General features: G+C 39.4%; 1 protein-coding gene across 1 annotated transcript in view; it reads left to right on the top strand.

The window, feature by feature from the left end:
- LOC136855345 (L-fucose kinase-like) overlaps positions 1–24,620 on the top strand; it is a 111,099-nt gene that overhangs the window by 38,452 nt on the left and 48,027 nt on the right. Inside the window, 2 exon segments of the mRNA XM_067132258.1 lie at positions 10,569–10,785; positions 21,167–21,318. Of these exon segments, the coding sequence (XP_066988359.1) occupies positions 10,569–10,785; positions 21,167–21,318 (369 nt within the window).

Here is a 24,620-nt window from a genome sequence, read left to right as displayed (position 1 = left end):
GGTAGGCTGTTGGCCCCAGTCTTCCTTCCTCCTTGGCCTATAGGCCTGAGTTGGTTCGGTTTTCTTGGGTGGCTTTTATTCGGGTTTGAGTGCAGGCCCTTCTTCCTGACCAGTTGATTCTTCAATCCTGGAAGTGATGTTGGCGCTAGCGCTCTTTCTCGTTAAATTTTGCGAATCCTAGCCTACATTTCCAGGAGGTGCCTTCTGAGGTTATGTTAGGTGATAGTACCATGTTTATCCTTTCGCCTTATCTCACCCCTGTATATTAGTCTCTTTGTCTTGGCTCTCCCATTAGGGCATTTTAGAGCTTAGCTCATTTGCCCTTTGTTGAGATGACACTTCATGGAAGGTGCCTAGGCACCTGACCTGTTGTTGTCGCCATGTTTTCACTCCCGTGTCTTCCCGCTCCCCGTCCGACCTGTTCGGGCGGCTATCGTTAGCTCGCTTTAGCTTCTAGCAGAAACTTTAGCTTGAGTGTCGTTGTCGCTTGCTTTACGGGCGGAACTGGAGAGAAGCTGTTATAAATTTTACTAGTAGTAATTGTGATTTATTTTCTGCTCCTGCTTCTCTACACTCCGTCATCCGACTGCCCGCAGCTATCGTTAGCTCGCTTTTAGTCTTAATAGGACTTTTGCTTGAGCGCCGTTTTTTGTTATCGCGGAATTGTAGAGGAGCCGGAATGATATGAGTTTTGTTACTGTTATTATTTTCTGTGAGCGAAGTTTAGTGATTATCCCGACTCTTCACGTCGGCGAATAGCCTTCCTGGTTGTTGATTTCTGTGCAATTAGTTAATTTTCGTGACGTTCGGCGTCACCGAATTGCTTTTCCGCGTGATCCGACTCAGGTCCGCCCACCTGTTTAGGATTTCATCGGAGACTTCCACCGTAGCCACAGTTTTCAACTCCGTGTGAGGCAGAATATTTACTCTAAGTTTTTACTAGTTTAGCTGTTCCGCCGCCATTTTAGATGCTCATGTATAAATTTTTATTATAGGTGGTACATTGCCAGGAGCCGGTTGTAACGCCTACCTGCAGCAACCCTGTGGCCATGTAGCATGCAGATCGCATGCCGGTTGTGCAGTCGAGGTCGACGACCACTCGCCTGGCATCCTGACGGTTGCGACGTGTGCTACGACTTTTATTTAGACGTGGTTGATGATTCGCACGTTAACCTTCAATTGTATTTAACACAGTTAGTTTAAATAATTGTGTTTATATTTGATATAAGATAATATCCTTTGTCAATCCCATTTATTGACATGAGATTTAATTAACAGGTCCCTCGGTCCCGTCAAGCTTCGTCTCTAGCGACATTGAAGATCTGGGTTGGCGGCTTTGGACGCAGTGTTGGTCAGGGGCGCCTTATGTGCTGGCAGAGGATATCTGCAACATTCTCTACCCAAATGCTAGGGCCTCTGCAGCTGTAGCTCCTGAAGTAGCTGAACCCTGATCAACAGGATTAGGCTAGAAACCCAGGTCTCGCCAGAAGATCAAGAGCTGTGCGGCGAAGCGGTCAAGAAGTGGCCAACATCAACCTGGACGTCGAACCAATGGCCATCGACCGGAGGAAGGTAGGGATGTAAGTGAGGCAGGTAGTCTTATTGATCCATTATCTCTCAATTCTCCTGTGTCTTCGTCTTCATCCTTCCAAGGATTCTCTAAGAGCTCCACCCTGGGACCCGCTCGGGGTCGGTGATCCCCAAGGTGAAGTCCTCTTTGAAGACGAAGACATTACCTAAATTGACTAAACCCCTGAAAACCTCATCTGTACCTAGTTCCGCCAAGGTTTCATTGACTCAAAACCTTCGACTTCCGCCCCAGAAAGCTTCTCCTCTTCTAAGGGTCGAGAACAAAGTCGAGCAAGTCGAAAAAGTCTGACTTTTGACCCTAAAGCTTTCAAGGAGTCCATGATGGGAATGTTTTTCCGAACAGGTCTCTTCTCAGTTCAAGGCAATGTCTCGGGATCTTGCCTCGAGTCTTGAGTCGTCAAGAAAGTTCGTTCAACCTTGGCGGACAGGTTAAAGACGCAAGAGGAGTCGCTGGCCGGACTGGTTAAGTCAGGTCCGCACAGCAACGGTCCTATCCCCATTCCAGACGCCTCTAAGCTTCCAGCTTATGAGGATTCTAACCCCTTGGCGCCTTGCCTTTAATGCCCCTTTTCGCTAATGGTAAATTAACCATTGAAGGTTGTGGCACCCGCCCTGTGGAAGATTACGAGTTCTTCCCAACGGATCTTGTTTTTCCCTTCCCGGGTATGCTCGGCTTTTCCGAGGATGCCTTGGTGAGGGAAGATAAGGTTCCCAAAGAAACAGTGATCTTCCCCAGGACTGCTTAGTCGGCATGGGTTAGGATCCTATCTGACTGGGAGTGTTCGAACACTCAGATTGACCCCTCATAAGGGGCGGTTTACGATGTTCACAGTAAATGAGGATGTCCCGACTCCTGCACCTCTAAAGTGGCAGAATTAACCCTTCAGGCCGGAACAGAGGAGAAGCCTATGCCGCAGCTTTCGTGAGACGGAGCCTACTTCTCTGCTCTTTCCAACAGATTTAGAATGCTGGACCGAGCTCCGAAACCTTTACAGTGGGTAAACTAGATTGGAGTGCGCTCAATCTCTTCAGTGAACAACTACCCAGGCTTCCGGAGTCCCTGATAAAAGCTGAGTATGAGGCTAGGTGCCGTCTCAGCAGATCTATCAATTCCACACCGGTGGAATTGACGTCTGCTGTTTACAAGGATGAACCTCTGTTCGGGTCTGACAAAATCACTACTGGCCTCATTCCAGAGTGATTTGTTTGATTTCATTGTGGCAAGGAGGAACTGTCGAAAGTTTGTTCTGGCTGACGCGACCATCCGTCATGAGCCGAACAAGCTGATAAAATCCTCTATCTGGGGACCAATCTATTCCCTGAAGATATGGTCAACTCAGTAATCAGTGAGGCCTCAAGGGCCAATCAAAATCTTCGGATCCGTGGGGACTCCCCCTTTAAGGAAGTCATCAGAATTCTCGGGCCCCAACCTAAAGGCAGGAAGAGGTCTAGGAGGTTCCATCCTTATAAGGCACCCCAGACCCAGACAATTGTTCAGACAGTCCCAGTAGGTCAGACTGCCCAGCCCTCCACCTCCAAGGGACATCCACAATACGTTGTACTGAACCAACCAGCCCACCATCCCACTGGTTCAACAACTTATGTTTCTCCTGCTTTCAACCCTACTTACGAGTCCCAGACCTTTTCAGGGCTACCGCCAGTCCAAAGGAAATAGAGGTAGGGGGAGCTTCAGGTCTAGATCCGGCCCCAGACTCCAATCTCGAGGTAGAGGTTCAAGAGGAACTAGAGACAGCAAGTCTTACAATAAATGAACATCCCCAGGTAGGTGGGAGGTTACGCCTCTTCAGGGACAATTGGACATTCAGTCCATGGGCCCACAGTATCATTTCAAAAGGCCTAGGTGGAGCTGGTAAGGGGACCCCCTCCACTTGTCAGGTTCTTTCAGACTCCAACATCAGATCTGTTAGACTATACAGAAGACCTTTTTTAAAGAAGGCGATAAAGAAAGTCAGACATTTAAAATTTCAAGGACGCTTATTCAGCGTACAAAGAAAGACTCAGACAAGAGAAGAGTGATTTTAGATCATCAATTTTAAATTTTACATTCAATGCGACAGGTTCCGTATGTTGACCGCCTCTCAGGTAAGTGGACCCACTTTCGTGGAGCCGTCACCACCTCTATAGATCTTACAGACGCTATTATCATGTTCCAATAGCAAGAAACTTCTCCTTATCTGGGGTTCAGACTGGGAAGACAGGCTTACTCGTTCAGGGTAATGCCTTTTCGGACTGAACATAGCGCCCAGGATCTTCACCAAACTGGGGAAGTTGTGTACAGGAACTGAGATCTCAAGGTATCAAGGTGGTGGCTTATCTGGACGATTGGCTAATTTGGGCCTCCAGCGTCTCCGAATGTCAGAAGTCGCACAAAGTTAGTAATTCAGTTCCTAGAGTATCTGGCTTTCACATAAACATAAAGAAATCTCGTTTAACCCTGGCAACCAAATTTCAGTGGCTGGGCATTCAGTGGACTTAAGCACCCACAAACTTTCAGTTCCCCAGCAAAATGCAAGGAGATTGCCAAAGCAGCAAGGCAGTTTCTCAAGTGCAAACGAGCCTCTCGTCGCACTCAAGAAAGAATCCTGGGTTCCCTCCAGTTTGCGTCAGTAACAGACCTTCTCCTCAAAGCAAAACTGAAGGACATAAATCGAGTGTGGCGAAGTCGAGCCAATTGCAAATTCAGAGACAAAGTCTCCTCATACCTCCAATCTTAAAGAAAAGACTTCGTCCCTGGACAACGGCCAAAAGTCTTTCCAAATCGATTCCATTACAATATCCCCCTCCAGCCCTGATCATCCACACGGACGCATCTCTGACTGGTTGGGGCTATTCACAGTACAAGAAGGTTCAAGGAATCTGGTCAAGCCACTTTCGCCTCTTCCACATAAACATTCTGGAAGCGATGGCAGTTTTCTTGACTCTGAAACGTTTACGCCTGGCCAAGAACATACATATCAGGCTAGTTCTGGACAGTGCAGTGATAGTTCATTGTTTGAACAGGGAGGTTCCAAGACAAGTCACATAAATCATGTTATGATAGCGATCTTTTCATTAGCAATGAAAATCATTGGCACCTGTCAGCAACACATCTGTCAGAGTAAGGAACGTGATTGCAGATTCTCTGTCAAGGACGTCTCCTCTAGAATCGGAATGGTCCTGGACAAGAAATCCTTCAATTGGATTCTCCAACAGATTCCCGGCTTCAGGTGGATCTTTTGCCACGGAATCAAATCACAAACTCACATGTTACATAGCTCCAACCTGGACCTCGGCTTATGCTACAGACGCAATGTCAATAAATTGGAACAAATGGGAAAAGATCTATCTCTTTCCTCCAGTAAATCTTCTGTGGAAAGTTTTACACAAACTCAGGTCATTCAAAGGTCAGATAGCCTTAGTTGCTCCCCAACTGGCCGGAAAGAGCAATTGGTTTCCGCTTCTGTTAGAGCTGAAACTCAAGGCCTTGCAAATTCCTCATCCAATATTAACCCAAGTAGTGCAAACTCAGATTGTGTCAGCTTCCTCAAGAATGCTGAATGCCCTAACTTTATGGATTTCATGAAGTTTTGGCCCAGAAAATGCTAATATTGATCCTCAAAACACATTATTTTTGGAATCAGATAAGAGAGAATCTACTCTTCGCCAGTATGATTCAGCAGTTAAAAACTTGCTATTTTTCTGAAGGATTCAGACGTTCATACTATGACTACTAATCTTTACGATCTCATTTTTTAAGACCCTTTTGACAAAGGTCTGGCAGCTAGTACAATTTCTACAACTAAGTTTGCCTTAAAGAAAGTATTCCTTTGGGGATTTAACATTGATCTGACGGACTCATACTTTTCATCTATTCCTAAAGCTTGTGCCCGTTTTAGACCAACAACCCGTCCTAAAACGGTTTCTTGGTTTCTAAACGATGTATTAAAGTTAGCCTCAGACACAAATAATGAGTCTTGCCCTTATTCGACTCTTCTTAGAAAAACTTTGTTTTTAATTAGCCTGGCTTCAGGAGCTAGAATCTCTGAACTGTCAGCCCTTTCTAGAGAGCCGAATCATGTGGATTTCTCCCCATCAGAGAGGTTCTACTCTCCCCAGATCAAATGTTTCTAGCTAAAAATGAAGATCCTCTAATTAGGTGGTCTCCTGAAGATAATACCCTTTTAGAAGATCCCTCCTTATGTCCGGTGGTCACATTAAAAGCCTACCTAGAGAGAACCTCTCAGAGGTCTTCAGGTCCACTTTTTGTTAGAGAAATGGTGGAACCATTTCCTTGAATGGCATTAGGCAACAAATACTTTATTTTATTAAACAAGCTAATCCGGATTCAATCCCCCAGGTCCATGATATCCGGCTGTAGCCACCTCAGTTAATTATTTCCAACACATGAATTTTGAGGAAATTAAAAATATACGGGCTGAAATCCCCTAGAGTTTTTAAACGTCATTATCTCAAATCCTTGAGGCTTTAGTTTTCTGCTGTCGCTGCAGGGAACATTGTTTCCCAGAGTCAGCCTAATATTGTTTTATAATATTTTATTGTTGGTAATTTGTAATTGTAATTGTTGTATTTTGCTTGCCCTACCAGTTGGTACTTCTCACCTACCTGCCTCGCTTGTATTCCCTGTCCCTTCCTAGTTTGTTGCCTGGGTTTGGGTTGCTTCTCAATCCATTCCTGGCTTTGCCTTATCACCTTAGTTGTTAAGTTTTCACTAAACATTGTTTTATAGGTGATGGTTACTAGTTTGTTTATTAATCTTAAGATTGTAACCACATCATTTTTGCATTAATTAAGTTAGTTTTTGTCATTTTGTACTAATTTATTTGTATATTTGCTTTTCTGGATTAGTAAAAGCATATTCAAAATAAAAATTTTATTTTATCCTTAATACATTAATCCTTTTATATTTACAAGCTTCTTTGGTCAATTCTCTGCTACTATTTCACTAGCTTATTGACACAGGACAAGCCCAGAAAAGGGATTTTGACAAAGGAAAATCTATTTCTGGGTGAGGGCCTGTGTCGCTTAGTGAACCCATCCCTCTTTATTTCCCACTGATCTAGCCAAAAAGCTTGGTGCTATTTCGGGATGGTGCATTGTGGGTAGAATTAGTAGTAGCGGTGGTGGGACCGTTGTATCGGCACCTCTTAGACAGAGGGGTTTTTGGTGAGGAGGAGTCTATTGGGTTAAGTGTCTGTGGTAGTGGCTTCCACTGCCCTAGATGACATACCGACATCCTATTAGGATGTATCGATCCAGAGGTAGTAACTCTGGCATCCTATTGGCTTTTTTTCTCTGGTATATCTAGCAATACTTATACCTAGAAATGTGTGCTGTATAGGGACATTTCACTCAGCGACACAGGCCCTCACCCAGAAATAGATTTTTCCTTTGTCAAAATCCCTAAATAATTCACACCTACTAAATGCTCGACTAACATGGCACATTCGAGAAAATAAAATTTTTACTCCCACTCAATTTGGGTCACAATGTAATACATCTACATTAGATTCCCTGTCTAACTTAGAAGACCACATACATAGAGAATTTGAACAAAAACAAATTACTCTAGGTTTATGATAGTACATGGAGATAAGCAATATTAAAAACGTTGTATAAAAACAGCATCCACATACATTTGCCTAGGTTTATCCAAAACTTTCTGATAGATCGCACTTTTCAGGTGAGAAGTGATGATGTTTTGTCAAAAACATTTCCACTTGAAAATGGTCTTTGATAAGGAAGCGTCCCTAGTGGCACACTGTTTACCTTAGCAATAAATTGATAGTAGGGTAATAAGTGTCTGCCACCGGTGTCGGACATCAGTGTCCTTGCTCAAGACACCGCCTGGCAAACTAGTGAGCCACTCACACACCTTGATAGGCCGTCTCCTTCCATCATTACATGGGATGATGGTGGGTGTTAAAAGCTGGCCAAGCGGTGGCGGACACTGGTGGCTACGCAGAAAGCTTCCATTTAAAACAATGGATGATTTTGGAGCGAGACACGAAATACTGTTGCATGGACAGAATGAAATCCATTTGATATATGGGAGGCAACTACGACATAATGTAAAAAATCTCTAAATATTGGAATTAAAAGTAACCTGTATATGGATGATTTTGCCACATACTCAGCATGCAGAATGAATGAGTAATACACCATAATAAAAAAAAAATGTTGAACAAAGTGAAGAAACAGAGTTAAAAATCAGAAACCAGAGTATATCAACTGGCCAAAAAGCAAAATTTTTAGGATTAGTGTTTCATACTCACTTGAATTGGAAAGCCCACATAACATATATGAAATCATAATGTAAAAGAGCATTAAATTTAATTAAAAAACTATCCAACTACTTGGGGAGCCGATAGACATCTTACTATACTCTGTAAAGCAACAGTGTTGTCTATCACTGATTATGGAGGCAAAATATGGCTCAACATCAGACTCAACATTGAAAACATGAGATCCAATTCACAATGAAGGCTTTAGAATATGTTCAGGAGCCTTGAGATCATCACCAAACTCATCTTTACAAGTTGAATGTGGTGAACTGCCCCTCTCTCTCCATGGAGAATTAATAACAGTGAAAAATGTCCAAGTTGCAAAGAACTTACTATCTCTGAATAAACAATCATTCAAAGTGTTAAAAGAATTCAGACAAGTGATTCAGAATGAAAAGTGTCGTAAAGAATTCAGACAAGTGATTCAGCAACCAAAGAATTATTTGAATAAACACATTCACCACCTTTCCCAGTTAGAGCTAAAAGATTATTTGAGTCACTGAATATAAATACTGTAGTACAGTTACCTCAATAGTAAAATCACCTCCTACTTGGACACACTAAAATTATTTTAATCTGAAAGTTACTCGTATACCCCAGAACACCACAGAACGCATACAATAGAACATATAATCCGAAAAGATCCACATTACGCAATATACGCTGACTGATCTAAATCACTTGATAATGCCTCAGTATTTACAGCAGAGTTGTGCGCAATAGCACCAGCCATGAAAATAATTAAATGTCATTCAATAATTTTGTGAATTTTAGTGACTTGAGAAGGGCTACATAAGCCACTGAAAGTTAGAAACCAAGAAATAACATTGTACAGTAAATTACTGTAAGTTATTACTCCATAAGTTGTATAATAATGGGAAAAATATAGAAGTATGTTGGATCCCGTCCCATTTAGGGATTAAGGGAAAAGAAGAGGCTGATAAAGCAGCGAAAGAAGCAGCCCATCTGACAAGATCAAATGTAAATATCCCTATTAATGATTATGTAACACATTAAAAGTAGGTATGATAAATAAATGGCAAAATATATGGAATGAAGAACCTGAAAACAGTAAATAAAAAAAAATAAAACCTTGTGTTAGAAACTTCTGACACATCTCCGAATAGGCCGTACTAGTCTGACACATGGACACTTAATGAGCAGCCCACATAACCCAGCTCCCAAATGCTCAGAATGCAAAGTGATAATAACAGTCCAACATGTGTTGTGTGAGTGTCCAATACATGACCAACAACGTTTATCAAGTTTCGGAAATGGATTGAGCAGTGAAATTTTGTCGGAATCTTCAACATTTTTAATTGTTCCAATATTAATATTCACGAGATTCTGCAATTTAGTTGATAAAATATAACAAGTAATTTATGAAAATACAAAAACCCATGGGACATTTAATGAATAGAAAAAAATATGAATTTTAAAACTTTACTTATTCTGATTTTTATAATTAATTATTTTTAACTGTGCATATGGAAATGTGAGTAAATGTATTTAATGTGTGTCTTTTTGCATATTTTTTAAAAATTTCATTTTCATTCATCATTTAGTCCCAGTGCTTGGTCTATGGCCTTGACTTGGTACTCCATTGCATTTTAACCCTTTGGGCCAGCCCTGTGAGAGCTGGTAATCAGCTCAATGGTCTGGTTAAACTATTTTAATAATAGTGATAAGATAGTGAACAGCCATGGAGACCAACACACTCCTGTTTCAGCTTTATTTTCACATCAAACAAGTCACTTGTTTTTACAAATGCAAACATTCTTCATTTTCATCCTAAAAACATTTTAGTGCTCTCAATACTTACCTTCTATATCTTGCATAATCAACACCTTCCACATAGGCTTACTCAAGGTGCAAATATACCACACTTAGACACACAACTTTATCCCTTTTTACTTTTAAACTTCTCCAGTAACTGTTTCATAGAAAACACGTGATCTACATTTACCCTCTTTCTTGGCTAAAGGCAAACAACTCAGTGATTAGAATTTAAACTTTACCATTAATGAAAGCAGACTATCATTAATGAAAGCAGAATCTATCAGGCCAGCCCTATACGGGCTAAATAAATTAGTTCAATGGTCTGGTTAAACTACAGTATTTAGCAATGATAACTTCCCTGATCAATCCTCTTTTCATTTAACACCTTCGCTAGTATTGTGAAGAAAATTGATGCCTATGTACCCTACAAGGAACAATTATTTCTGTTGCTGATTCCTTTGGAAACTTGACATCATCCAGACTTACTTCACATACCACGGTCAGGCAGCCAGTCACAATATATACATGTGTGTATTTATCTACCTGTTTGCTGTTAATCAGATGTAAAACTATTTTGATGAAGTAGTCTACACCCTCCAACCTTTAATTTGCAAAGATTATCTTCAACAACTTTTTGGTTAATGAAATCAAAGGCAGGACAAGGGGTCATTTGACCAAGTACTGCTTACCATGAATTATTCATATCTAGTTGTTATGCACAGGTATAATAATTTGTATTTGTGCAGCAAGAATTTTTAGAATACTATATTTTCATTTCTTTGGCTTCTCATTCTGGGTTCAACAGCTCTTTTCCATGTAGCTGACTGGTACTTTGTAAGAAAAACTATATTATTTATTTTTGTTACTGAAGACATGTTTCTTATTTTATTTTGTCAGGTGGCAGCCCAAAGTGAATGTGGGGTGTGGGTAATGTCAGTTGACTCCCATCTCACCTACTCTCCAACTCTTAAGTCACCAAAAACATCAGGTCTAAACGGGGCCTTAATCTGCAGTGTTAATTCACATATAGAACATGCGCAGCATCACGGTGTAGTGTTTTCACATACAGATACCATCGAAAAAATTCAGTACAGGACACCATACAAACAGTTAAGTAAGTAATCCAGTGAAATAGTTCTGGTATTGAAATATGGCACAGTTGACTACCTCCATGCAATAAACTCCTCACATGGTCTCCTTGAAAGGTGTTCTTCATTAGAGGGGCGGGTAGAGCTCTTGGCTAGCACGCTGTTGGCCCAGCATTCGACTCTTCGACCAGCCAATGAAGAATTAGAGGAATTTATTTCTGGTGATAGAAATTCATTTCTTGTCATAATGTGGTTCGGATTCCACAATAAGCTATAGGTCCCGTTGCCAGATAACCAGTTGGTTCTTAGCTATGTAAAATAAATCTAATCCTTTGGGCCAGCCCTAGGAGAGCTGCTAATCAGCTCAGTGGTCTGGTTAAACTAAGATACACATAAATAACTTGTGCACACAACTTATGTACCCAGTTTTTTGTCCAGCAAATCATGAACTGTTACCCTTGCACTTCAGTTCAAAATGTTCATTGCTGATTCCAATTTATTGACAGAAGTAGTTTCTGCTGCGCTAGCTGATGACAGAAATCCCCCCACAGTAGGGTTACCTCTCTTTATCTCTGAAATTCTCATTACCATACTTAATGAATAGAAATAATTATGTAATTGGAAAGTTAAGAGATCCTAGTGGCTGTTATGCACAGACACACATTATATACAGTAATCCTTCAATTATCCGGATTGCCATTATCTGGAACTTGACATTATCCTATGCACTGAGACTAGGGGCCAAGGCCCCAAAGATGATATTAGACTCCATGCCATATCCTGCCACCATCACAGAATACAGTGATTTTCAAATACTTGGACAAACAAAAAACAGCCATTTGCTTCCCTTTTCAGAATCCCTCCATATTAAACAATGATCATCAACACTCAATAGCCAAACCACCTCAGTTCCATTGTTCATTGCATAGTTTTTTAAGCCCACACCACTTCACCCTCTTCCATTCATATTCTTTTAACTTGCCCAGATGTCATTTAACTACAACATATCTTTTTTTTCCCTCAGTAAGTATCTATCTGGTCAGTGGTTTTATTTGACAATCTCTGCTTAGTACATAATCTCTTCTTGCAGTTAACTTTTGTTTTTATCTTGTCTTTGTACTTTATATTATTATGTTTGTTCTGACACGATATACAAACCATCGGTCCTTTACATCAGGAATTACTTTCAGCGAAGCTGGAAATGGCCGTTAAACTTTTGAACAAGGTGGTTAGGCGGTTAACTACCATCTGGGAGGCGGGAGTCCCGCCTGCCTGGATGTAAACATTCCAATTTGCTTTCAGCCGTCATTGGGTGTAGGCATGTGTTTTCTTTGCTCTCTGCCCAGACTTCCGTTGAGCTGCTTTTTCATGGTGGGATCTTTTTCTTGTTTGTTTGTGTCATAATCGTGAAAGCTCTTGATAAGCCCCATAAGCCCACCTTCCCCCAGTGTGTGTGTCCTGGGGTTGGCAGTAAGAAATGTAATAGCTTTCGCTCTAGTATGGATATGGACCCACACACCCTTTGCTCTTCTTGTAAGGGCCATGTGAGTTCATGTACTTCACTTTGTGCTGAGTGTTGCTCCTGATTGGCTGAGCAGTGGGTGAAGTTTGAGTGGAGGAGACAGTACCGGAGGAAGCCTGCCAAGGCATCATCTGAGGGTTACATGTCCCTGGTGACTCCCTTGGTGGCTAACCTGTTGGGATCGTGTTTCTCTCTCCCAGCAAGCTTTCCCTTCTTGCTGCCTTTCCTTCGGGTGAGGACTTCCATTCGTCTTCTTCACTCGCTTTGTCAGGTGTTAAAGGCCACAGGGGAGCGGACAATCAGGACATCCTCTCGGGGGCCTCTCCTTGCTCCGGGGGGGAAACTTTTCCCCCAGAGTGAGTGGAGTCTCCCTTTATTGACCCGACTTTGTCTTCAGGTATGGCGGTAGAGACTTCTCTGGTGGGGCAGGCTCCAGACCTTGCTTCTACCTGGCTCCACCTGGGTCTGCCTGGCATCCCATCTCTGGAGGGTCTTCTGTCTCACCTGTCTGGTGCTCCTGTGGTGACCCACGCTGTGGCTACAACTACTACGTGCACCGTCACCATGATTGCCTTCGCCAAGATGCCGGTGACTGTCACCTCTCACTTGGGTACCCAGGTGACAGCCGCGCCTGCTTCCCACCATGCTCTGCTGCTGCTGCCTCCTGGCTTCCTCACCCCACTACCCCAGCCAGGACCCTCCAGGATGGTTTTTTCAACTGTGCCCTATTTCATGGCTCCTGCTCCTGCTGTCTCTGCTGTTGCTGACTTCTGCACGTTCCCCACCCCGGTCCCCGCTCCTAGCTTACCTGGATCTCGGCCCAGCCTGGCTCCTACACCTGCCTCACCCGTGCCAGGCGCTCTTGGTGATGCACCTGGTTTCCCTGGATCCCAGGCTGCACTGGCCCTCTGGTTGATGTCTCTGCTGCCCAGGTTGCTCCTGCTACCTTGGCCTCCCTGACTGCTCCTGCTTCTTCTGCTGCTCCCTCCTGGATGGGGGGATCTGACCACCATCCTGAAAGATGATTAAGAAGTCGAAGAAGAGATTTCGTAAGGTGTCGTCGTCTTCATCTTCGTCGTTGTCTGCTACCTCCTCCCCTTCTTCTTCTGAGGCTTGTCAGTCGAAGGAGAAGGCTGTCTCTCCCCCCCCCCAAATCATGTCCTGGGACTTCTAAGGGACTGCCTCTCTCCACAGGGGAGGCAGTGGGATCTCTCATCAAATCCTCCCAGCCCTTGGGCCAGGGAACCGAATCCTTGACCCCCGAGTCTGTCGTCTTGGGAGCCAGGGGTTTGCAGACCTCGGTTTGCCTAATAAGTCCGCAGCTGGCACTGTGTCGGATGCTCGATTGCAAGCTGCGCAGAGTACCTGGGTCTCTAAGGAGACTTGGGTACCCCGAATCGGTACCGGAGAGACCTCTCTCCGTACTGATTCGGGCACAGGACGAGAGAAAAAGCCCAGACATGCAGGTGTTTCGGCTCTTCCTGCTGGCATTTCCTCAAGTGCCAAGCAAGGTTCCCGGGTAGGTGCTTTGGCCTCAAGATCCAAACACCTGGTGAGACAGAGAAGAGGTCCCCTGTACAGTACTAAAAACTGCCATTGCCCAAAAAACCAAAGATACCATGTACTGTAACCATAAAACCATTACAACAACTCTAACACCTCAAAAGATCAGAAAGCTTATTCCGGGTTGGGCCTCAGACTGAGCATAACAGGTGTATGAATCGAGTCGATTTGATTCTCTCTCTCTCTCTCTCTCTCTCTCTCTCTCTCTCTCTCTCTCTCTCTCTCTCTCTCTCTCTCTCTCTCTCTCTCTCTCTCTCTCAAGGGTAATGTAAGATGTATTTGAAATGATATTACTGTAAAGTGATTTTGGATGATAGAGCATATTGTACAATATTTAAAATATGTTCGTTAATTATTTTCACTTTATTTCCCGGTTAAAGTAGACTGGAAAATAAAATGAAAATAATTAGTGAATGTTTTAATACTCTACAATATGCCCTACCATCCAAAAGCACTGCAGTAATATTCAAATACATCTTACATCCAAAAGCATAGTAATATCATTTCAAATACAACTTACATTACCCTTGAGAGAGAGAGAGAGAGAGAGAGAGAGAGAGAGAGAGAGAGAGAGAGAGAGAGATGAATTGTACACCTGTTATGCTGAGTCTGGGGCCCAACCTGGAATGAGCTTAACAAATACACTGCAAATCTTAAAAATCTGTACAGTATTTAGTCACAAACACAGAATGAAAAAATACAGTAATTAGTGAATAATCAGCGTTGCTCTACAAAAAAAAAAAAAGCTAATTAGTGATAATTTTAATTGTATTTACAAATATATAAGGAAAATGGGACGACTTCAATGCTATGAGAGAAAACAGCTATGCTTATGTAAACAGGGTAACCTGATTAGTTGTCAAACATTCTGTAAGACAGACTTATTTAATTAATTAAATATTTTAAGACATTTTGCTGTTTTCATTAATATTAATATTTTAATATTAGTAAATCATTGTTATAAGCATTTTAGGGAGCATACATACATAAGATTTGTAAAAGGATACTAATCTAAGATGACTTAGGGTGTTTGGGAAGATGGTTTGGGGTGTATTTTTGTTTGAATTGATATTAAATTGTTTAGTATGATAATTTCAGGTATATTTTTGTTTGAACTCTAAATTAGGCAGTGAGGTTTTCAAATAGACAGTTATAAGTGTTTTACTGTAACGGGTATGGGGTATTTGGCAGTTATAAGCAGTCATAAGCGTTTTTAGAGGGGATTTTGCTTTTCCACATTGGGTTCTGGAACCTATCCCATGGTGTTCTGGGGAATCAGCTATATTATATTATATATATACTACTGAAAGAATTATAAAATTTTTTTAGTTGCTAAAAGAAATAAAGTGTTAGTGGAATTATTATTTTTAATGTTGTACATATATATAATATATATAGGTTAGGATACAGTTTTTAAATCTATATAACGTTTAATGCTCAATAATGTGACATCTGGCAACTTTAGAATAGGGAAGAGCTTCAGTCTTATTGTGTTTTGTTTTGCTTGACCTCCTATAACTTTCAATCATATAATACAGTTCTGAAATCATCGATATATAAATATATATATATATATTTTACAGTATTCGTTCAAGTTGTAATTTGCAGCGACAGTTCTGAGCAAAATAAATACTTTTTTTTCGACACAACCAATTTAGGTAACCTGTTCGGTACACAAAGTTTGAATTTATGACACCACAGTGAATGGAATGCTTGCCCCATAATCGAAATGCCATATTCCATAATGAAATAATGAGTTAAATTTGAGCAATGTCCTTGGAAAAACGAAATTGTGGGAACAAAAACTGGAATCAATGTCAATGTTATGATGAGAGAGAAAACACCAGTTACATTTGTGTTTTCCAAGACAGGAGACCTTGATTCATCTTGCGGAAGAAAGGCTCATCAGGAGAACACTCAAAAGAACGGATAACATTTTAAAAAGATTTGGAACATCCATCAATCCAGCTGTCTCAAAACATTTACTGCCATTAATTTCACTGACTTTTAACACTGTGAAATACAAATATGAATATGTAAAAATTAAAGAAATTATCAGTTTTACCTTGTATGATGATGCAATAATAAGCCTGTTCAAAACAGAATGCAGTAAATATTGCTGACTCTGATAAACATCCACTATGTGAGATATGGGGATGTTTCACACTGTCTTTTAGATCTCTCCCAGAGAACGACAATGAAAGTCATCTGAGAAATTCTTGATTACTTTGGACATAAGGAATGCATGGTGTATTTTCAAGTATCTGAATGCCACCAGGTTTAACATATATGATATAATTTGCATTGTATTTTCATATTCAGAAGTAAATTTACTGAGATTTATGTGAAAATTTTCTACATGAAAGAAAAAAATAGCAGATGATGAAAACGAAATCTAATTGAAAACTACATCCTCAGTTTTCCTTGCTGAGTGTAATATAAAAGATTTAAAATGGGTATGCCAGTTAAAAATAAACTTAAAAATAATGGAGAAATGTTAAAAGTAAAATCCCTCAAAATCACTAAAACAGCTGTTTCCTTTTTTGTTTTACCCTATGTAAATTTGTTTCAGCTCTCTCTCTCTCTTTTTTCTCTCTCTCTCTCTCTCTCTCTCTCTCTCTCTCTCTCTCTCTCTCTCTCTCTCTCTCTCTCAGTACTGTATATATCCTTAATGAAATGTGAATTACTTTATCATAAACAAAAATAATGAAACTAAAACTCCAAGAATTTGAACATTGCGATGCATATGAATGAGTGCTTGCTATGCCCCTGTTACTGGCGTTACAATTTTTTTGCTTTGCTTGATTTGCTGTACAGTAGGTTTTATTAAGTTTAGTTGATTCTAAGTATGAAAATAAACAACACTAATGGTTTTTACACAAGAGAATATTTTATCACTGTTGATTGCATGTTTTATAACCTGTTTTGTTAGTTTTTTAATGTCGATTGTATAGTTAAATATTTAGGTGATATGATTGCAGATTCCTAACTCTTTTTACGGAATTCCCTTTTGAAAATGTTTCCCTATCTGATGTAAAAAGAAAAGGGATGATATGTAATAAAAATCCTGAATACTGCATATGTGAAAATTTTTGTGCTCTGAATAGAGGGAACTCGATTAGTTTCATTACAATTGCTGCACGGAAGTAAACCCCCCTTCCCCTTTTTGTGGAGGATACGTGAGTGACTCCGATGGAATGGCATAAAAGATAAAAGGATTGAATACTGAGTAAAACCCGTGTAGAAACACTTTATTTTGTTGTTAAAACTATTTGTCTATTTTGATGGGAGTTTAAACACTTTGTTAAAAACCTTGTAAATATGCAGTGGGTTATACCTGAGTATTGGCAGATCTTGTTGAAGTTTTATCTAGGTAAAAAGTGCATTTAGTCATGAAAATCTTTGAAAATACAGTAATTAGTGAATATTTCTCAGTGAAAAATATTCTGTTTTGAATTTTATGGTCAGGGCGAATTTTCTCCACAAATAATATAAAGTCTCCCAGCTCTTTTCCCAGACAGTAAAAATATCAAATCTAAGCCAGAAATATGGGGGGTTTGACAACAAAAGTCCATGTACAAGTTTGCTAGAAGGGGTGATAGGGGAGTCCAAATTTTTGTTTGTAAAAATTCCCATTGAGACACATTGTTAGTTACACAGAGGTTGGGTTTACTGTTTTATGTAAGCCATGTATTTTTATGGGTAATGTTGAAAAGATGACTTTGAAATGATATTAAAGTGTTTTTTGAAGATAGTTTAAATTTTTTGTATAAAATTTAGTTTTTAGGATGATAGTTTTAAGGTATAACAGGTCTGGCCATTTTTGAACTATGATGAAATAGGCAGATATTTGTAAAGGAATCCCATTTTGTGTTTTCAGGAGGCCGTAAAAATACCAGGGGTTTGAGTGGATTTTAGTCCTTATTGCCCCCTGTGGTTCACGATTTGGCAATATTTGTTGTGGATCTTTCGTTAAATCATAGGTCTCTGCATCGTTTAGAATTCTTGAACTTTATTGGAGTCTCCTTGTTAAAGAGAACTATTTTCCCTTCTTTGTCAGAGAGATACAGGCCATTCCATAAATCTTTTGGAGGAGCAAATTTTGTTTTTGCTGGTTTTCAAAATTTAGCTGTCCTTTGACAAAATGAAAGATTTTTGTCATAATCTGTTTTTTATCATCAATCAAACCAACAATAAGAACTTGTCAGGAGGACCTGGTTTTGGAAATCAGATTTAAAACGGTCTGTTAATCCTCAGAGGGGATGGTGAGAGGTGTTCAGCACATTATTGGGAGGCCAAGACCACCAGAACACTGTTCCTAATCGGCCTTTTTAATTTGTTGCCAAAAACCACTGGGACTCACTGTTTTATTCTCCTCCTATGAAAGATATCGGTCACCATCATTCCTGCCATCGGAGACTTATTTTTCTTCTCATCACACCTATATATGCATTTGTATATATACGTTGGACATTGACATCAACATTTCATCTGTCCATATTCTCCCAGTGAAACATGGGTTTTAGGAAGATAGTTTAAGAAATATTTAGTTTGGGATGATAGTTCAAATAGTGTTTTTTGGGCCTTCTTATCTTCATTTTATTATATTGTGCAGTGTCATGGGTTACAGTAAAGACATTCATTTTACTAACATATATTTTAGATATTTTTCATATGAAACTCCTATTAAACTTATTTGATCGTTTATCATTTTAATTTCTTATTTAATTTTATTACAGCATTAATAACATAGGTGTTGTGACACCAGTTTTAATAGCCACAAATCAGTAAATCAACCTGAGGAATCTGATTCATCACCCATACAAGCCCTTGAGAGAAGTGCCAGACAGGGCTCCAACCCTGAAGTCTGCTTTCCTTCTTGTCCTGGCATCAGTGAAGACTAGGGTTGCCACCTCGAGCTCAGAAAAATACAGAACATAGTTATATAAGGAGGAAAAGCTATGGCGAGCGGAGCAAGTCCTTTCAGCTGGGGCATTCTGAGGCTATGTGCAATTAACATGAGGGTGAGGAAGACATGTTTCATATTTGATGAAGGCTGGAAGATCACTCTCAAGTTGTCAGTTATCGGTGAAGTGACAAGTCTATAGAAATTCAAAACTAAATGACATGCTGGACATAGACATTGAAATAATATTTATATGTCTACCATCGAGTTTATTTTATTCCTTCAGAATTATACAAAATAAAATTCAGGATTTATTTCCACTGCTAAACTATGATAGCCATTGAAAAGTAACATTATACAAATTTTCAGTGAATCAGGGAAATAGACTATGGATATCGGTCATTCCTAGCTGGGGGGGAAATGGGGTAGGGGGGTGCGAGACAGATCTTTCATCGCTCACTCACTCATGAGTCATGTTATGCTGCGTATTTTACACGTACCAAAGCAACCATTGACAAAGGCATAATTTTGCAGTCTGGCAAGAATGACTGCAAAATGTGCTCATATAATTTTAAAATAATGATGCTCAGACAGCCAAATACAGAACAAATGGCATTCTGTAATGGTTCAATGCAGAACGAATCTGTATTTTACAGAACGGGTGGCAACCCTAGTGAAGAGAGTAGGTGAGCTTCATGATCTGTCTTACGACGTTAAGCACTAGAGGGGACACGGATGTGTCTCTCTCAAATTTGTCCAGGATTTCGTAGTGCGGACTCAGAATCCATCAGTCTCTGATGTCAGGTTCGAGTCCTTTTTGATCCCCTCCTTGGAGGATTTTGTAGGTAGTGATCTGGACGAGGTGCTACTATGTCCTGTTAGGGTGCTGCAATACTATCTCAAGAGAACTTGACATATCAGGCCTTTGTGTCAACACCTCTGTTAGTACCAGCATCTCAGGCCTTTGTGTCAACACGTCTTTGTTAGTACCAGCAAGACCAAAAATGAGGTGTTAAAGAACATGATCTCTTCTGGCTAAGTGAGACAATTCAGTGGATGTATGCCTTGTCCAGTCAGGAAGACGAGGCATGGTTTGTGTGAGAGCTCACGAGGTCAGGGGCATCATCCCAACTCTGGCATTCTGAAAGAACCTGTCAGTTCTACAGGTCTTATGTGAGGGGGATGTGGTCACATCAGACTTCATTCACCTCCTGTTACCCATGGGACGATGCCCTCATGCCTTGGACACTTTTTTCTTAGGTCTTGTTGTGGCTTCTCAAGCAAGTTGTGCAGTTCGCCCAACTTCCATAATGGGACAGGTTGCATCTCATCTAAGGTATTTGGTTAGTGAAAGAGTGCATGAGTGACTGGTGTCCCCCCTTTCTCTCACATAAGGCAGAGAGTCAGGATGGTAGACTGGTACATGCTGGACATATGTGGAATGCAAGCTATTTGACTGAGAAACATTTCTTAATTTTTTCATTATTTGAATTCAAATGGATGCAAATCTCCCCTCTCTCTTGGCAAGGGGAGAGTGGAACAGACAATAAAACAAACCCATTTGTTTTATAGTGGTTTTATTAGGTGATGTATGCACACATTACTTAATGCACAGAAGTCTAGCCACTGTAATTTCTTAAATGTTTGGCATGTTAGAGGGGCTGGATCCATTCCTCTCCTTCAGTGACCCAGTAGGGTAACATCCCAGGTTGGACTAACCTACCAGTCAATTCAGAGTACTCAAATTCCTCCCACCAGTGGGTAAACTTCTACATAAAGATCAAAGGTTTGCATTTGTATAGGAACAAATAGCAAATTTAAAAGTAGCAAGAAATAGCAAATTTAAAAGTAGGAACAAATAGCAAATTTAAAAGTAATTTGCATTTTCCAAATAAACAAACCTTCACATTAATGGCCCACCCCAGCCACCCCTTTCTCTGGTACCTGGGCTGGAAGGCAAAGTGGAGTGCAGACTGACAGGTGGGCGGGACTTCCCCCTGCCTGTCTGTAGTTAACTACCTTATCAGTAAAGTTGAAATGGCCATTCCAGCTTGCTTTTATAAGTGAAATTCCAGTGTAAAGAACTTCGGTTTTGTATGTAAGGAAAAATACAAAATTAGTGTTAAAATTTGCTGTATTTGAATATTTACCTGTATAGGGGACAAAGCAAATCTCTAGACTTTCACATTCTCCATTAGATTTAAAATCTACGGAAATGACAAGCTGGATGCTTATGATAGAGGTAATTTAGTGTGCATAGGCTTTTAAGTTTTTGGTCATATTCTAAAAATCTTGATAGCTAGCATTCAGAAGGGGTCAAATTTCTGTTTGTCACTAAGATATAAATTATTTTAAATAGCATTCTTGTGGAATTTTGCAACCTAGAGCTTATGATGAGGAATCTGTTGTTTTTCAGAGGAAACTTTTCCAAATAATGATGCTCCAGTCATATCAGGATTAGTTTTTCTGAGCGCTTCCTTGACGGAACGGCTGCTTGGACTGCACATGCTGACGCCATTAGATCGCTGTACATATTATGGTACAGACAGTGGCATCCCTCCACTACAGGTGAGTACGTAACCTGCAGAAAACCAAATACAAAATGTATTAGCTACAGTTACTTGTGAGGGTCTTTACACATCATGAAATATTGCAGTAGTTTGATTGGGTTTGAGAATTTGGATTAGCAAAGAATTATTGCCAATGAGGCAGATTATTGCTCAAATTAATTTTGCTTGTCTTAATCTTACAGGTTGTAATGTAGTTAAAGGAGATCCACAAGATTGTGTATAGAACCTTTGCATCTCCTTTTCATTATATTGTAGTTTGAGTCCCTGGAAAGTAAACAGAGAGAGAGTGAGTGAGTCTGTAGTTCCAAGAAGGAACAAGTTCTATATTCAGTTATATGATTTAACATGATTGAAGTTATTTTCCATCCAGAGCCACAAGATTTGCTCTGTATTCCTTTATCTAAATCATCAAGGTATGAGTATCAAGTTATAGCAATGAAAGGATAGACTACTCAGAGACTTGAAAATTGCAAGAGTCCTGGCATGAACAGATTGTGAATGACAGCACAAGATATGAAGCCAGAGTTGGATTTATTTTGCCTTTTTGTTTATTAATCAGCCTGTTTTGGCAAAGAAAGCATATGGTAGAAATAGGGTTGCCACCTCGAGCTCAGAAAAATACAGAACATAGTTGTATAAGGAGGAAAAGTTATGGCGAGTGGAGCAAGCCCTTTCAGCTGGGACATTCTGAGGCTATGCTCAATTAACATGAGGGTGAGGAAGACATGTTTCATATTTGATGAAGGCTGGAAGATCACTTCTCAAGTTGTCAGTTATCAGTGAAGTGACAAGTCTTTAGAAATTCAAAACTAAATGGCATGCTTTGACATAGACAATGAAATAATATATGTATGCCATCAAGTTTTATTCCCTCAGAACTATACAAAATAAAATTCAGGATTTATTTCTACTGCTAAACTACAATAGCCATTGAAAAGTAACATTATATAAATTTTCAGTGAATCAGGGAAATAGACTATGGATATCGGTCATTCTCAGCTGGGGGGTTAATTGGGTAGGGGGTTGCGAGACAGACCTTTCGTCGCTCACTCGCTCATGAGTCGTTATGCTGCGTACTTTACACGTACCAAAGGCAACCCTTGACAAAGGCATAATTTTGCAGTCCGGCAAGATTGACTGAAAAATATGCTCATGTAATTTTTAAATAATGAGGTTCAGATGGCCAAATACAGAACAAATGGCGTTCTGTATCGGTTCAATACGGAATGCAACATCTCTATCTCCAATACAGAACAAATCTGCATTTTACAGAACAGGTGGCAACCCTATGTAGAAACAACTGCTAAGTACAAAGAGAGAGAGAGAGAGAGAGAGAGAGAGAGAGAGAGAGAGAGAGAGAGAGAGAGAGAGAGAGAGAACTGTCACAAACTAATGGTTTTATTATACAGTACAAAGAATGTAAATTAGTTGAGTTTACAATTATTATGTTTACTACTACATCATGTCAATAGCATTGTCAACTGGGAAATGAGAGGTTATTAAGGTAGACAGGAGTAGACCCTTTTAATAATGCTAAGTGAATGGATAAAAAGGTGAATTTTTTTTCAGTGGTATAAAAGGAAATTTTGTGATGTACAGTATACTGTACTGCATACTCCCTGAAATCATCACTAAGTGTTATAGCTACTAACGGAAAGTTGTTTTTTATCAAGCTTTCGTGGAAAATGGTGTAAAAGTGGATCATTGTTTTCCATTATAGTTTGCAGTCTGTATTTAATTGATTTGACCAGTGGTTTTAGGAGTTAAATAATCAGATGCCTCATGCTTCCTTGATCTTTGTAAGGTATAGAAATCCTTGGTTAATATTGATTAATATTTTCACTTTTAAAGATTTCATATACTTTATAATTTTAGTAGATTTTTAAATTTGATGTTTGTTTGTGTGACGTGCGAGTGTTGTTGGATGAAAGAATGTTGTTTTTCTAGGTGTTTTCGCATTAAGAGTAGTACAGATTTTGTTTATTTTTTTGACAAATTTTTTTGCCAGTACTACTGTGATTGAAGATCATTATGTCATCTGATCTGAGAGAATTTAAGTGAAGCAATTGTTGCATCATGGCAGGAACAGTATAACTTTTGATCTGTGCTACACCATTTCAAATGATCATTCTCCATTTATAGAAGCATTCAGTAGTATGAAACTCAATACATTAACAGCTTACAGAGTACTCTGTTTGCAGTTGCATCAGCCATAAAAATAATTAAAGAAACATTATTCGATAATTTTGTGACTTAAGCGCTGTAGAAACTATTCAAAGTTACAAACCGAAAAATAATATTGTACAACAATTTAACTATAACTATATAAGTTATATAATAATCGGAAAATGTAGAAATATGTTTGATCCCAGCCCGTATCGCGATCAAAGGAAATGAAGAGGCTGATAAAGCAGCCAAAGAAGCAACTCATTCACAAGATCATATGCAAATATCCCAGTTAATGATTATGTATAATATATAAAAATAGTTATTATAAATAAGTGGCAAAATGTATGGGATGAACCTGAAAATAATATAAAAATAGTTATTATAAATAAGTGGCAAAATATATGGAATGAACCTGAAAATAATAATATAAAAATAGTTATTATAAATAAGTGGCAAAATGTATGGAATGAACCAGAAAATAATAATGTAAAAATAGTTATTATAACATGGAATGAACCTGAAAATAATAATAAAAAAATAGTTATTATAAATAAGTGGCAAAATATATGGAATGAACCTGAAGATAATAAATTAAAACAATTAAAACCCAGTGTTAGAAAATGGAGTTCATCATCTCAGAGAGAGAGAGAGACATGCACAGGTAATTCTGACGCGTATCCGAATAGGCCATATTCGTCTGACACATGGATACTTAATGAGCAGTCCACATGACCCTCCTCCCAAATGCTCAAAATGCAAAGTGATAATAATAGTGAGACATGTCTTGTGAATGTCCAAAATATAACCAACAGCGATTATCAACTTTTGGAAGTAAATCAGTAAGGGAAATTTTGTCAGAATCCAATTGTAATATTCATGAAGAACTGTAATTTAATAGGTAAAACATAAAAATAAGTAAATAATGAACATTTGAATACCCTTAAGGCATTTAATGAATTTTAAAGACAAAAAAATTTTAATATGTTACCTAACTTATTCTGAATTTTAATATTCCTTTTTTTAGTGAGTGTAAATGTGGAAACATGAGTAAATGTATTTATTGTGTGCATGTGTGCCGGTGTCAAAGCATATGTCTTTATGCAGTTTTTAATTTTATTTTCAATCATTCAT

This window comes from Macrobrachium rosenbergii, chromosome 31 (genome assembly GCF_040412425.1).
Source record: "Macrobrachium rosenbergii isolate ZJJX-2024 chromosome 31, ASM4041242v1, whole genome shotgun sequence".
Taxonomy (NCBI): Eukaryota; Metazoa; Arthropoda; class Malacostraca; order Decapoda; family Palaemonidae; genus Macrobrachium; species Macrobrachium rosenbergii.
Note: the sequence above shows the minus strand (reverse complement) of the source record. Positions and strands in the feature narration are given on the sequence as shown.